The sequence below is a fragment of the Triticum urartu genome, unplaced genomic scaffold (genome assembly GCF_003073215.2).
Source record: "Triticum urartu cultivar G1812 unplaced genomic scaffold, Tu2.1 TuUngrouped_contig_4818, whole genome shotgun sequence".
In the NCBI taxonomy this organism is placed as follows: Eukaryota; Viridiplantae; Streptophyta; class Magnoliopsida; order Poales; family Poaceae; genus Triticum; species Triticum urartu.
The window spans coordinates 1-15,325 of NW_024115438.1; the positions used below are offsets into that span (position 1 = coordinate 1).

The 15,325-nt window shown below is 47.3% G+C and overlaps 1 protein-coding gene across 1 annotated transcript; it reads left to right on the top strand.

Moving 5' to 3' along the window:
• Window positions 1-1,520: 1,520 nt before the first annotated feature.
• On the top strand, window positions 1,521-4,663 carry LOC125528360 (mixed-linked glucan synthase 2-like). The gene is made up of 3 exons (XM_048692833.1): window positions 1,521-1,821; window positions 1,933-2,659; window positions 2,845-4,663. Exons 1-3 carry the CDS (start codon window positions 1,577-1,579, stop codon window positions 4,480-4,482), a joined length of 2,610 nt encoding a protein of 869 aa, XP_048548790.1. The 5' UTR covers window positions 1,521-1,576; the 3' UTR covers window positions 4,483-4,663.
• Window positions 4,664-15,325: the final 10,662 nt, after the last annotated feature.

The following is a 15,325-nucleotide window of genomic DNA, read 5'->3' on the forward strand; positions in this document are numbered from 1 at the left end:
GCTCATCGGTGGAGGAGAGGAGGAGGGGGACGTGATCAGAGCCAATCCGGGTGATGGCCCGGAGGGAGGCAAGGGAGCAACGGAGGTCCCATTCCGGAGAGACTAGGACCCGGTCCAGGACGGACTGGGTCGGGGCTGCCTGGCGGTTGGTCCAGGTGAACCTGGCACCAACCCGGTCAATCTCACGAAGGCCAAGATCAGCAATGCAATCGTTGAACATTTGCATCAGAGCAAAGTTGACGTTAGCATTGCTCTTGTCCTCCGCGAACCTAAGGAGATTAAAGTCACCCCTCACCACAACCGGCAGAGATGCAGCCGACACCTTCTGGTTGAGCTCCTCGAGGAAGGAGGCGAATCGGCTGTGGTCGGCGGGGCCGTAGACAATAATGACCTCCCACTTGAAGTTAATGGAGCGCTCAAAAATCTCCATGCTAACAAAGAACTGGCCCCGGTCCATACTGCCCACCTCGAAGGTGGCATCCTTCACACCTAGCAGGATGCCACCGGAATGGCCTGCGGTCCCACTAGAAGGGAGCCAATGCCAGGCGAAAAGGCGGGAGCTAAGGCGGTCAAACTCCGGGAGGGAGAAATCCGTACACATGGTCTCCTGGATGGCCACAATATCAATGTGTTCGTCCCGAATGTACTCGATGAGTTGGCGGCGGCGGCCGTCATGGCCGAAACCGCGGGGTGTATGTTAAACACTAGGGTGTATGATGTCTTTATCGGCGGCCTTAGGGGTGAAGTGCTAAAGCTTTACTTTTTAGCATGTGTGATGTCTTTATCGCACACAGTTCGACGCTAGGGTGTATGTTAGATGTGTTTTAATAACACCATTCTGCATTAGTGCATTAGTGACGTCTCCTTCTTTTCGATGAATATAGCAGCTCTCATGTTATCATGCATTGAGGAACCTTTTCTCTTTCTTTTTTTTAAAACGCTAGTGAGGAACTTTTTTGGTTATCTAGAAACCGGCTTTAGGGGTGAAGTGCTCCGGAGTACAGGACTACGATAGTTTGATTAGGGGGTCAAGTAAGCTGAAAAGAATTTAGAGAGTTTAGTACACAAAGCCAACAACTCCTGACTGAGGAGAGTAAAGTGAGAGTACGGGCATGCTGATTCATGCGCACGCACCTTGGCAACACTATGTCGTTCTCCGGTACCTTTCAATCCAGCTGGTTTTCTTCCGTGGCATGGAGCCACATCTTCGCTTCTACTAACTGTAAGCGTACACGTTTTCCCTAAACATGTCACTCCATACCAATACAGATATATACTGCTTGTATTATACTGTATCTAGCAGGTGAGTTTTTGTCGGTTGTATTTGCTCCATCAGAACTCGGAAAATTGTTCTTGCCGCGGTGCGGTGCGGTACGACCAGACGGAATAAAAGTGCACCACCGTACGTGCGGCGGCTTCCAGTTGCAGTATTTGACCATGCCACCCAACTGGCAGCCGATGGTTACGAGCAATAGCGACTAGCTAGCGCCTAGCAGTCCCTATATAACCCCCCGCCGGGCAAGCATCTGAACGACACGAAAAAGCTGTCTAGGTGCACGTAGGGTTGGCTTACACGATGGCCGCGGCAGTCACTCGCCGAGCCAACGCCCTCCGCGTCGAGGCCCCGGACGGCAACGCCGAGAGCGGGCGCGCCAGCCTAGCAGCAGACTCCCCCGCCGCCAAGCGGGCTGCCGACGCCAAGGACGACGTGTGGGTGGCCGCGGACGAGGGAGACACGTCGGGAGCCATCGCCGGCGACGGCAACCGACCGCCGCTGTTCCGGACCTTCAAGGTCAAGGGAAGCATCCTGCATCCTTACAGGTCCGTCCGCGCTGCGCGCCATTCTAGCCTGCCTGCATGCATGCATGCTGTTCTCGTACGTACGTACCGCTACGCTTCTGAAATCTGAATACGGCTGTCGTTCTGTACCAGGTTCATGATCCTCGTCCGCTTGGTCGCCATCGTCGCTTTCTTCGCGTGGCGCGTGAAGCACAAGAACCATGACGGCGTGTGGCTGTGGGCCACGTCCATGGTCGCCGACGTCTGGTTCGGCTTCTCGTGGCTCCTCAACCAGCTGCCCAAGCTCAACCCCGTCAAGCGCGTCCCCGACCTGGCCGCCCTCGCGGACCACTCCGGCGACGCCAACCTGCCGGGCATCGACATCTTCGTCACCACCGTCGACCCCGTCGACGAACCCCTCTTGTACACCGTCAACACCATCCTCTCCATCCTCGCCACCGACTACCCCGTCGACAAGTACGCCTGCTACCTCTCGGACGACGGCGGCACGCTGGTGCACTACGAGGCGATGATCGAAGTTGCCAATTTCGCTGTGCTGTGGGTTCCTTTTTGTCGGAAGTACTGTGTAGAGCCAAGATCCCCCGAGAACTATTTTGGGATGAAAACGCAGCAGTACGCCGGGAGTATGGCCGGAGAGTTCATGAGGGATCATAGGCGTGTGCGCAGAGAGTATGATGAGTTCAAGGTGAGGGTAGACTCCCTTTCCACCACCATCCGCCAACGATCTGATGCGTATAACTCGAGCAAAAAGGGAGATGGTGTACGTGCAACCTGGATGGCTGATGGGACACAATGGCCTGGTACATGGATCGAGCAGGTTGACAACCACCGGAGAGGACAACATGCTGGAATTGTTCAGGTAAGAGTTGTGAGTTGCACCTTTCGATTAGTCAATTCCTCTTAATTTATGAGTCTAGTGAGAGATCTCTGTCTTAAAGCTCAGTCGACGAAATTTGTTCGTTGGATAGTGATTTGGCGGCTTAAAAGGAAAAGGAAAGGAGACCAATTTCTCAAATTTATTGGATTAACGTGTTTTTCTCACAGGTGATACTAGGCCATCCAAGTTGTAAACCACAACTGGGATCGCCGGCGAGCGCCGACAATCCACTCGACTTCAGCAACGTTGACACGAGGCTCCCCATGCTCGTATACATGTCCCGGGAGAAGCGACCCGGTTATAACCACCAAAAGAAGGCAGGCGCCATGAACGTGATGCTCCGTGTCTCGGCGTTGCTCTCCAACGCGCCCTTCGTCGTCAACTTTGACGGCGACCACTACATCAACAACTCGCAAGCTCTCCGCGCCCCTATGTGCTTCATGCTCGACCCTCGCGACGGTCAGAACACGGCCTTTGTCCAGTTTCCTCAGCGCTTCGACGACGTCGACCCGACGGACCGCTACGCCAATCACAACCGTGTCTTCTTCGACGGCACCATGCTCTCCCTCAACGGCCTCCAAGGGCCTTCCTACCTTGGCACCGGCACCATGTTCCGCCGTGTCGCGCTCTATGGCATGGAGCCAGCACGTTACAGAGCGGAGAACATCAAGCTTGCAGGTAAGGTCAATGAGTTCGGTAGCTCGACGTCGTTCATAAACTCGATGCCGGATGGGGCAATCCAGGAGCGGTCTATCACGCCGGTGTTGGTCGACGAGGCACTCAGCAATGACCTGGCTACCCTGATGACGTGCGCCTACGAGGATGGAAGTTCATGGGGGAGAGACGTCGGGTGGGTGTACAACATCGCGACGGAGGACGTGGTGACCGGATTCCGCATGCACCGGCAAGGGTGGCGCTCCATGTATTGCTCCATGGAGCCGGCCGCCTTCCGCGGAACGGCTCCGATTAACCTCACCGAGCGCCTCTACCAGGTGCTCCGGTGGTCGGGCGGCTCCCTCGAGATGTTCTTCTCCCACAGCAATGCTCTCATGGCCGGTCGCCGGCTCCACCCTCTCCAGCGCATCGCCTACCTCAACATGTCGACCTACCCGATCGTCACGGTGTTCATCCTGGCCTACAACCTCTTCCCCGTCCTCTGGCTCTTCTCAGAGCAGTTCTACATCCAGAGGCCGTTCGGCACGTACATCATGTACCTCGTCGCCGTCATATCCATCATTCACGTGATCGGCATGTTCGAGGTGAAATGGGCGGGGATCACGCTGCTCGACTGGTGCCGCAACGAGCAGTTCTACATGATCGGGGCCACGGGCGTGTACCCGACGGCGGTGCTTTACATGGCGCTCAAGCTCGTCACCGGGAAGGGGATATACTTCAGGCTCACGTCCAAGCAGACGGACGCCTGCTCCAATGACAAGTTCGCCGACCTGTACACCGTGCGGTGGGTGCCGCTGCTGCTCCCGACCATCGTGGTGCTCGTCGTGAACGTCGCGGCCGTCGGGGCAGCGATAGGCAAGGCGGCGGCATGGGGGTTCTTCACGGACCAGGCGCGGCACGTGCTGCTCGGGATGCTGTTCAACGTGTGGATCATCGTGCTCCTCTACCCGTTTGCGCTCGGGATCATGGGGAAATGGGGGAAGAGGCCCGTCATCCTGTTCGTCATGTTGGTCATGGCCATTGGCGCCGTCGCGCTCGTGTATGTCACCTTCCATGCTCCGTACCCAGCTGATTTTTCAGAAGCTGCAGCTTCTCTTGGTGAAGCATCGGTGACCGGACCATCTGGGTAGACACGTACGGCTCATTCTTTTTACAAGTACAGTCACAGTCACTACTGCAATAATTTGAGTGTGTGTATTCGTGTCTATATAGCATGAGAACTGGTCATTGTGTGCCACTCCTCTACTTATAGAGATGTACCTATCTTTTCTTCAAAAAAATTGAAGTGCAGCTTGTGCTCTCTTCGTGTAAGAACAACTCTAGCAAACTTGAGACCATCAGTATAATTGTCGGAATTAAGGTGAACGATGACATTGGTCACTACTTCCAGACGCATAAGGGGTTGAGACAAGGGGATTCCATGTCACCTCTTCTGTTCAATATTGTAGCAGATATGTTGGCTGTAATTATTGGCAGGGCCAAGCAGAATGGTCATGTAGAGGGTCTAGTTCCTCATCTAGTTGATGGAGGGGTGCCCATTCTACAATATGCCGATGACACTATTCTGTTCATGAAACATGACATGGCTAAGGCACGTAACATGAAACTTATCTTGTGTCTATTCGAACAATTGTCTGGCTTAAACATCAATTTTCATAAGAGCGAGGTGTTCTGTTTTGGGAAGGCCAAAGACAAAGAACATACATATAGACAATTGTTTGGATGCGAATTAGGTGCCTTACCTTTCAGTTACTTGGGCATTCCGATTCATCACCGTAAGCTATCCAATAAAGAATGGAAATGTATTGAAGAACGAATTGAAAAAACACTCAGCTGCTGGAAGGGCAAGCTGATGTCTTATGGAGGTCGGCTAGTTTTGATTAACTCAGTATGGACTAGCATGCCAATATTTTTACTTTCGTTCTTCAAAATTCCAAAAGGGGGCCGAAAGCGACTTGATTTCTTTAGATCTCGTTTCTTTTGGCAGTCTGATGAGGCCAAGAGGAAATACCGTCTCGCGCAATGGGATATCCTTTGTCGACCTAAAGACCAAGGGGGGCTCGGTGTTGAGAACTTGGAAATTAAGAATAAATGTCTTATGAGCAAATGGTTGTATAGGTTAGAGACAGAGCCGGATGGCATGTGGTCTCAAATCCCGCACAATAAGTATTTGCATTTGAAAACGCTAGCCCAGGTTACCATCAGACCGACTGATTCGCCGTTCTGGAAGGGACTTATGAGAATGAAGGATATGTTCTTTCGTAGGGTCAAATTCTTGGTTGGCAACGGGATGTCAACAAGATTTTGGGAGGATACGTGGTTAGGAGAGACGCCTCTGGCCTTACAATATCCCACCCTCTACAATATTGTGCAACGTAAGGAGGATTACGTAGGTATCGTCCTTCAAACTATTCCCTTGAACGTCCAGTTCAGGCGTACGTTAGTGGGTGAGAGATGGACAGCCTGGATGCACTTGGTTCGGAGATTGATTGAAGTTTGACTCTCCGACATGCCAGACTCAACACAATGGAGGTTAATTAAAAATGAGATATTTACGGTGAAATCTTTTTATACGGATCTGATCAATTCTGCCCCTCTCTCAAGGTCACTACATATATGGAAGGTTAAGGTTCCTTTGCGGATTAAATTTTTTATGTGGTTTGTCCACAAGCAAGTAATACTCACAAAGGACAACTTACTTAAGAGGCGATGGGTAAGCAATTCGCGGTGTTGTTTTTGTGCTCAAGATGAGACAATACAACATTTATTCCTTGAATGCCCACTTGCCAAGCTACTTTGGAGAACCGTTCATATAGCTTTTAATATCAACCCTCCAGTAGATATTGTGTCTTTAATGACAAAATCTCTTCTCCTATGCAGGTTATTTACTGTTGTACGCACTGACTTCGTATGTGGTCTACTCTGCACCGAACGGAGTACCAATCGCTGTTCAAGGCGGTGTGTATGCGGTTGGAGCGGGTGGCCAGGGAGGTTTTTACCCAACATGGGTGGCAGCATAATTTCCGAATCGATCCACCTTCTCCGTCGACATAGGCATAGTTTTGGCCCCATATGGCTTTACTGTTGCCACTTTGTCGTTTTTATATTTTTTTTGTCAGACTGTTTGTTTCATGGCTGTGTGCATCTTAGCTATGCAGAGGCCGAGTGTCGCTCTTTATGTTTTGTATCCTCTCGATGCTACATTTTGAGTTAATAAAAGCGCCCTTTATCGAAAAAAGTAGATATTGTGTCTTTGTTTGGGACGTGGTTAGCTGGGGTTGAACAGATCACGGCAGCTCGTATTCGGATTGGAATATGTGTGTTATTATGGGCTATATGAAACCGTAGAAATGATATGATTTTTAACAGACAACACAAATTAACTTTTTTGCGGGTTATCTTCAGAGCTACAGCTTGGATCCGTACGTGGTCCTTACTCACTCCTATGGATTCCAGAGAGCCTTTGGTTACTGGGTGCAACCAATGGGAGATGGTGACTCGGGTTATATTCAACCGGTTCGGATGGCGTTCGCATAACAGGATAGGAGTCTAGAGATCTTATCCTTATTATTGCCGTATCGGTTGTTTTTGTCCGCTTGTAATTTTCCAGTTTATGTACTTTGTTTTGCTCCGTTTGTGAGCTGTAAGACCTTTACGATGATGCTTTCTGGATTTTTAATAAAAGGGCCGCATGCATCATCATGATGCAGAGGCCGGGGGTATACCTCCATTTCTAAAAAGAAATCAGTATAATTGTATGTATTTTTTTTCATGGCTGGAATGTTAGAACTAATCCGAGGCGTGTAATCAATCTACCGAGGACCAATCAATCACACGAGGCACAACATAACATTTGTTAATGAGATTCACCAACATGGCTACATCTCTGTGTCTGACTATGGACACTCCTCCCCATGGTACTGCTACAATGCCAAACACCAGCCCCAGACGTCGGCACAAGCCGTCGGCTTCCCCCTGCGTACATGTGCTATTATGTTGTAATAGGTTACATAGATATTCTTCACCTTGGCAGATATTCTCTACCCCTTAGAATTTATTCATGCGTCGAACCTCCATGTATATTAGACTTGAGATTATACGACGAGCACCGCTACTACTCCCAGGCTCCACATGATTCCACCTACAATTGTAGTCCCTTCTCTTCTTCATAATCAATACTCGAGCAAAATTAAGTCACTTCTTTACTCTAGTTTGCGCTACCAACTTCCAGAGTATTCGTTCAATGTCATCACATATTGATCACTGCCTGCGTGAAAGTGAACAACTCAAATATTAGACACCATATATAAGAGTTGCCCCAACTCATTATCCTAACTCTTTCCTCATTGATGTATGAAATTTAAAATAATTTCACCATCGCCCAGCTATCACCTTAGTCAAATTCACAGGTGTCTCACTTTTTTTTCCGAATAGTTTCTTACATGTCCCACACCTATAGCACTCCGCCTTCTTATGTACTTGTCATCTGCACTTTGCCATGTGCACTGAACACCACAGAATAAACGGCCATGTACTCTCTCAGCTTTTGACAAATTCATACTTTCCATCACTTTTCTCAGATTATGCATGGTTAACCCTCATCTATCTCCCGGTATCAATAGATCCTATCACCAACTTGAACCTGATACTGCCAACACAGCTTCAACACCCTTTCCACACTTTGTCTGACCATATGTCTGACTGCCTTGCTGCTATGACCGCATCAAGCCTCTGTTATCCCGATCGAGCCCTGGATAGCTAGCCCACACCGCCTCAACCCCTACTACAAAGAACCACCGATCATCACCGTCCGATGTAGAGTAACACTTTTCCTTCAGACCATTGGGTCCCAGTCTGAACCACGTGTCTCTCGCTTTTTCCGCTGATAGGCTTCAATTTTCGGATCCTTACATAGTAACCCCTCTATCAGCATCGACTGAAGTCTTCCACTAGACTCCTGCTCCACCCTTAACATGACTCCATGTAGCTGGCCATGCTACCCCACGCCCCATCGATTTCAAGCTCTCTCTCATGTGTACACTGCCTGGAATCAACCCTACACCATAGTCTTGTAGAAGCCCACAAGTCCTCAGACCTACACCATGTGTTTCCATGCTGAGAAGTCAGCCACCATCAGCATCATGCTCATGTGTCATCGTCGCTGAAATCATTACCGTCTTCTACACCAACCGTGTTGGAAATATGCCTTAGAGGCAATAATAAATGCTACTGTTTATTTCCATGTTCATAATCATGTTTATATTCTATGCTATAGTTGCAATGGTCCTTGAGCCTGTATATCCATAAAGGCTCAGAGGAAAACCCATGTGCATGTGTGGAACAATAAACGATAAAATGTATTCCTGGTCGTGCCTCTAAGACTAGCTGAAGTGTTGCATGATGATTATGTTTTCCTGATCATGGGCATGAGTATGCTGGTAACTTTAATGACACGGTGTTAGAAGAACATTTGTGTTGAACCGTCCCAATTGTTGTTATGCCATGAGATACGTTTTTCATAAGTTAATGGTTGTAACACAGAGAAAGTTAGATGTTTGCACAATTTCTTAGACCATGAGAGTACCGAGTTCCTTTACGGAAATCCAACTCGGTGCCTAGGCTCATCTGCTCCCGCTCAGAAACAAAATGAAAACAAATACTAGAAAAATTCAAAAAAACATCCAATTTTTTGTGTGGTAGATAATTTGATGCTTGAGGTCCGCTCCAAATTTCAACTCATTTGGACATCTAAGCAGCTCTCGGCAAAATAAATAAATTCAGGATCTATAAAAAGGTTTACCGTTCACACACTGTTCTAGCCAATTTGTCTTTTTGCCGAGAGCTGCTCAAATGTCCAAATGAGTTGAAATTTGAAGCGGACCTCACGCATCAAATTATCTACCACACAAAGAATTGGATTTTTTTTGAATATTTATAGTATTTGTTTTGATTATTTTCTGAGCGCGGGTGCAGATGAGCCCGGGACCAGAAACTCTGCGTCCTTTCCTTCATACTTACTTCATGAACTTTGGGAATCGTTAAATGTCATCTGTCCACGGTTCCGCTATTGATCATTGATCAAAAAGTGTTTAGGACATGTCAATATTTCAGCGAACCTATAGAGTCACATGCTTAAGGGTCATCTATCTACTGAGTACTAGGAGGTTAGTAGCTTGAGAGAAAGTCACTGGAAAAGTTTCGGAGACGATGGAAATGTTTCAGAGAGAAAACCGAAAGTGCTTCGTAGTAACCGAAAAAGTTCCGGGGAAAACCAAAAATACCATCAAGTCGGATATGTTTTGGAGTGCGTCCGAAATTTTTCGAATGGTTTCAAAAATACTCAAGGACGTCCCAGAATTTTTCGGACAACCCCAGGGGCAGCAAACACAAAGAACATCATGTTGGGAGGGGTTTCCCTGGGGAGACAACCTCCCTGTTTTGCTGGATGGTGTTGGAGGGGCGCCCCTTTGGGGTGTTGTGTTGAGGGACAGCAACCCCATATGCGGAGAGTGTTGGGAGGTGGGCCCCCCTTGGGGAAGCCACCTCCACCCATTTTAGCCAAGGTAAGGGGGCATCGAGGACATGCCCCCCTTTAGGGATGATGTTGGTGAGGGAGGGGCATCACGCAGAGGTAGCGTATGTATGTATCACACCCCATGTTGATTGCAGTGCACTCATATTTGGCATCGTGCGAGTGTTGGTGGCGAGGTGCTTAGTTATAGGCTACCAGGGCAGCACATTGTTGTCGCTCTCCGACGGTTACTGTCGACGGCGTTCCTCACATATGTGTAGATGTAGGCATGATGTCGTCCCTTTTGCATTTCTTACCTTCCATGACCAGGGAGCTGCAGGCGATGATATGCGTCGCCCATAGCGACCGCGAGGCTCTCGCCGCCCCGGTCGCCTAACAGCAGTCTCCCGCTAATGGGTCGGCCTAGCAGCATCGTTTTTACCCTAGGTGTTTTTTACTTAGTTCCTCTTTTAAACTAGGTCAGTTTTAATTTAAAAATCTCATGAAATTGTAAAATTTTCTCGAATTAAAAAATCCTGCATTAAAACAATGTTTTCAAATTAGAAAAAAACATTCATCAAAAAATGTTCTCCAATTCACAAAACAATCTTGTTTCTAAAAATGTTCAAGAAATTCAGAAAATGTTAGCAAAATTCAGTAAAAAGTCTCGAATTCAACAAAATGTTCAAGGACTCGAAAAAATGTTCACAAAGAATTTATTAAATTTTTATCAATTTTAAATTTTGTGGTAATTATTTGAAATTGTGAACAAAATTTAGAAAATACCAAACATTTATTCAAAAATGAAAATATATTTTGAAATTTTAGACAGACTTTGAAATTATGAAAACAACATGAACAATTTTTTTATGTTTGAACAAATTTGGAATAGGGAATATTTTTTGAAATTTTGAAATGTGATTTCTTTTGAAATTTTCTGAATATTTGTGAATATGTGACAACATTGAAAAACAGGAACAGGCTGAAATTTAGAAGAAAATTTTAAGTTTGACCTTTTAAAAAAATCAAACGTTCTTTAACATGTTCCAAACATCATCTTTTTAATACGTGAAGAAATTTTGAGAACGGGAGAATTTTTGAAATCTCTAATACATTCTAAAATGCGGACACTTCCTGAATATGTGAACAAATTTTGAAAAACAGATAAAACTGAAATTCCAACTTTTTTAAAAAATGTGTTTTTTTAAATCGGGAACAACCTAGGAAAGTAAAAGGAAAAAGAATGAGTAAAAAAAGAAGAAAAAAGAGGGGTTCCCCCTAGGGGACAGCCTCCCCCATTTTTGAATGTGCGAGGTTCTATCCGAAGGACTGGTCAAGGGAGAAAATCCTCGCAGTTGGGAGGTTGTAAATTCTTAGCTGTGGGGATTTGCACGAACAATCTTGACCAATTCTACTTTCTTTGTGCTACGAGTTGGTAACGATCAGATCAAACCTTGTATGCATCTTCATAATGGTCCTAGGCTGATGCGTAGGATGAAATATTTTTGGTTTTATGTTACATTACCCTAAAAAATGACCTCCCTGTCGATCTGTTACACTGCTAGTCCGACCTAGCCAAACTTATCTCTCAACTCAGCCTTGATCAGCTCTCATGACCATGCCATGATCTGGATCTAGCACACAACACACGAACATCTTTCATGTGGGCTTCGTCCACCAACGTACTTGCAGGTAGGGGCGAAGCTACAAGGTGGACACTGTGGGTCGTGGTGTTGGGAAACGTAACATGCAATTTCAAAAAAAATCCTATGCTCACGCAAGATCTATTTAGGAGATGTATAGCAACGAGAGGGGGAGAGTGTGGCACACGTTCAGCCCGATGAGGTCCCTCGTCCTCTTGATCCAGCAAAGGTGTCGAAGAAGAAGATGAGTTCCATCAGCACGACGGCGTGGTGACGGTGATGGTGAAGTGATCCGCGTAGGGCTTCACCTAAACACTACGAAGATATGACCGGAGGCGTAAACTGTGGAGGAGGGCACCGCACACGGCTAACAATTGTTGGTGTCTATTCTAGGCGCCCCCTCCCCACGTATATATAGGTGGGAGGGAGAGGGGAGCATCCTTGGGGCACCCCAAGTAGGAGCAATCCTACTTGAGGACCTCCCCCAATTCGGCCACCCCCCTTTCCTTATTTTCGGAGAGGGAAGGAAAGAGAGGGGGAGAGGGAAGGAAGGGGGGAATCCTATTCCCTCTTTTTTCCTTTCCCTTCCCCTCTTTCCTTCTCCTTCTTGGCCGGCCCATATGGAGGGTGCACCAGCCCCTTGTGGCTAGTGTGTTTTCCCTCTTGGCCCATAAGGCCCATATCTTTTGCCGGGGGTGTCTGGAACACTTCTGGTGACTTGATATGTACCCGGCACCCTCCGGAACACTTCCGGTGTCCGAATTCCATCATCCTATATATCAATCTTTACCTCTCGGTCATTTCAAGACTCGTCGTCATGTCTGTGATCTCATCCGGGACTCCGGACAACATTCGGTCACCAAATCACATAAATCATATAATACTAGATTGTCATCGAACGTTAAACGTGCGGACTCTACGGGTTCGAGAACTATGTAGACATGACCAAGACACCTCTCCGGTCAATAACCAATAGCGGAACCCAGATTCTCATATTGGCTCCAACATATTCTACGAAGATCTTTACCGGTCGATGTTGGGGAACATAGTATTTCAAAAAAATCCTATGATCACGCAATATCTATCTAGGATAAGCATATCAACGAGCGGGGAGAGTGTGTCCACGTACCCTCGTAGACCAAAAGCGGAAGCGTTTAGTAACGCGGTTGATGTAGTCGAACGTCTTCGCGATCCAACCGATCAAGTACCGAACGCACGGCACCTCCGCGATCTGCACATGTTCAGCTCGGTGACGTCCCTCGAATTCTAGATCTAGCTAAGGCCCAGGGAGAGTTTCGTCTGCATGACGGCATGGTGACGGTGATGATGAAGTTACCGACGCAGGGCTTCGCCTAAGCACTACGACAATATGACTGAGGTGGAAAAATGTGGAGGGGGCACCGCACACAACTAAGAAATCAACTTGTGTGTCTATGGGGTGCCCCCTCCCCCGTATATAAAGGAGGGGAGGAGGAGGAGGGCCGGCCTCAAGGGGCACGCCGAAAGGGGGGATTCCTACTCCTAGTAGGAGTAGGTTTCCCCCTTTCCTAGTCCAAGTAGGAGAAGAAGGAAGGAGAGGGAGAGAAGGGAGGGTGTGGGTCGCCGCCCCCTCCTAGTCCAATTCGGACCAGCCCATGGGGGGCGCGCTGCCTCCCCTTCTCGCCCTTCTCTCCTTTGCAGTAAAGCCCAATAAGGCCCAATACTTCCCCCGGTGAATTCCCGTAACTCCCTGGTTCTCTGAAAATTCCCGAATCACTTGGAACCTTTCCGATGTCCGAATATAGCCTTCCAATATATGAATCTTTACCTCTCGACCATTTCGAGACTCCTCGCCATGTCCGTGATCTCATCCGGGACTCCGAACAAACTTCGGTCATCAAATCACATAACTCATAATACAAATCGTCATCGAACGTTAAGCGTGCGGACCCTACGGGTTCGAGAACTATGTAGACATGACTGAGACACATCTCTAGTCAATAACCAATAGCGGAAACTGAATGCTCATATTGTCTCCTACATATTCTATGAAGATCTTTATCGGTCAAACCGCATAACAACATACGTTGTTCCCTTTGTCATCGGTATGTTACTTGCCCGAGATTCGATCGTCGGTATCATCATACCTAGTTCAATCTCGTCACCGACAAGTCTCTTTACTCGTTCTGTAATGCATCATCTTGTAACTAACTCATTAGTCACATTGCTTGCAAGGCTCATAGTGATGTGCATTACCGAGAGGGCCCAGAGATACCTCTCCGATACACGGAGTGACAAATCCTAATCTCTATCTATGCCAACTCAACAAACACCATCGGAGACACCTGTAGAGCATCTTTATAATTACCCAGTTACGTTGTGACATTTGATAGCACACTAAGTGTTCCTCCGCTATTCGGGAGTTGCATAATATCATAGTTATAGGAACATGTATAAGTCATGAAGAAAGTAATAGCAATAAACTAAACGATCATAGTGCTAAGTTAACGGATGGGTCTTGTCCATCACATCATTATCTAATGTGATCCCGTTCATCAAATGACAACACATGTCTATGGTCAGGAAACATAACCATCTTTGATTAACGAGCTAGTCAAGTAGAGGCATACTAGGGACACTCTGTTTGTCTATGCATTCACACATGTACTAAGTTTTCGGTTAATACAATTCTAGCATGAATAATAAACATTTATCATGATATAAGGACATATAAATAACAACTTTATTATTGCCTCTAGGGCATATTTCCTTCAGTCTCCCACTTGCACTAGAGTCAATAATCTAGTTCACATTGCTATGTGATTAACACCCAAAGAGTGATCATGTTTTGCTTGTGAGAGAAGTTTAGTCTACGGATCTGCAACATTCAGATCCGTTTGGATTTTGCAAATTTCTGTGTCTACAATACTCTGCACGGAGCTACTCTAGCTAATTGTTCCCACTTTCAATATGTATCTAGATCGAGACTTAGAGTCATCTAGATTGGTGTCAAAAGTTTGCATCGACGTAACTCTTTACGACGAACTCTTTTATCACCTCCATAACCGAGAAATATTTCCTTAGTCCTCTAAGGATAATTTTAACCATTGTCTAGTGATCTACTACTAGATCACTATTGCACTCCCTTGCCAAAATCATGCTAAGGTATACAATAGGTCTGGTACACAGCATAGCATACTTTATAGAACCTATGACTGAGGCATAGGGAATGACTTTTCATTCTCTTTCTATTTTCTGCCGTGGTCGGGTTTTGAGTCTTTACTCAACTTCACACCTTGCAACACATGCAAGAACTCCTTCTTTGACTATTCCATTTTGAACTACATTAAAAACTTGTCAAGGTGTCGGTGTACAAAAGTGGGGGCTCTCCTTTTGCACCCTTTTACTTGTGCACGGGCAGTTAGAGCCGCGCCCACGGCCACACTAAGTAGGGAAAATGAGGGATGTCGGAGCACAAGACGACCACAACAACACCAAGACCAGAGACGCAAAGAGAGCAAGAGGGCGAGGTGGACTCCCCTGGCAAGACTCTTGCCAGGGTGGCTTACGCAGCCTCGGAAAGATCCTTGCCAGGGCAACTTGCCTGACGCCAACAGAGCGCGCCACCCTTGAGCCCAAGGGGTTCCCACGCCATATTGGAACCAAGGCTCGGGAGGCACCTCCATGGTGGCATGTAGATCTTTGTAGAGATCATAGATACACAAGATCAGATGAGAACCAGAAGACAACGACCCTTGGCGAAATCCTTGCCAAGGAGATCCACGAGACCCCCGGCAAGACCCTTGCCGGGGACGACCGCGGTGCCGCAGCGAGACCCTT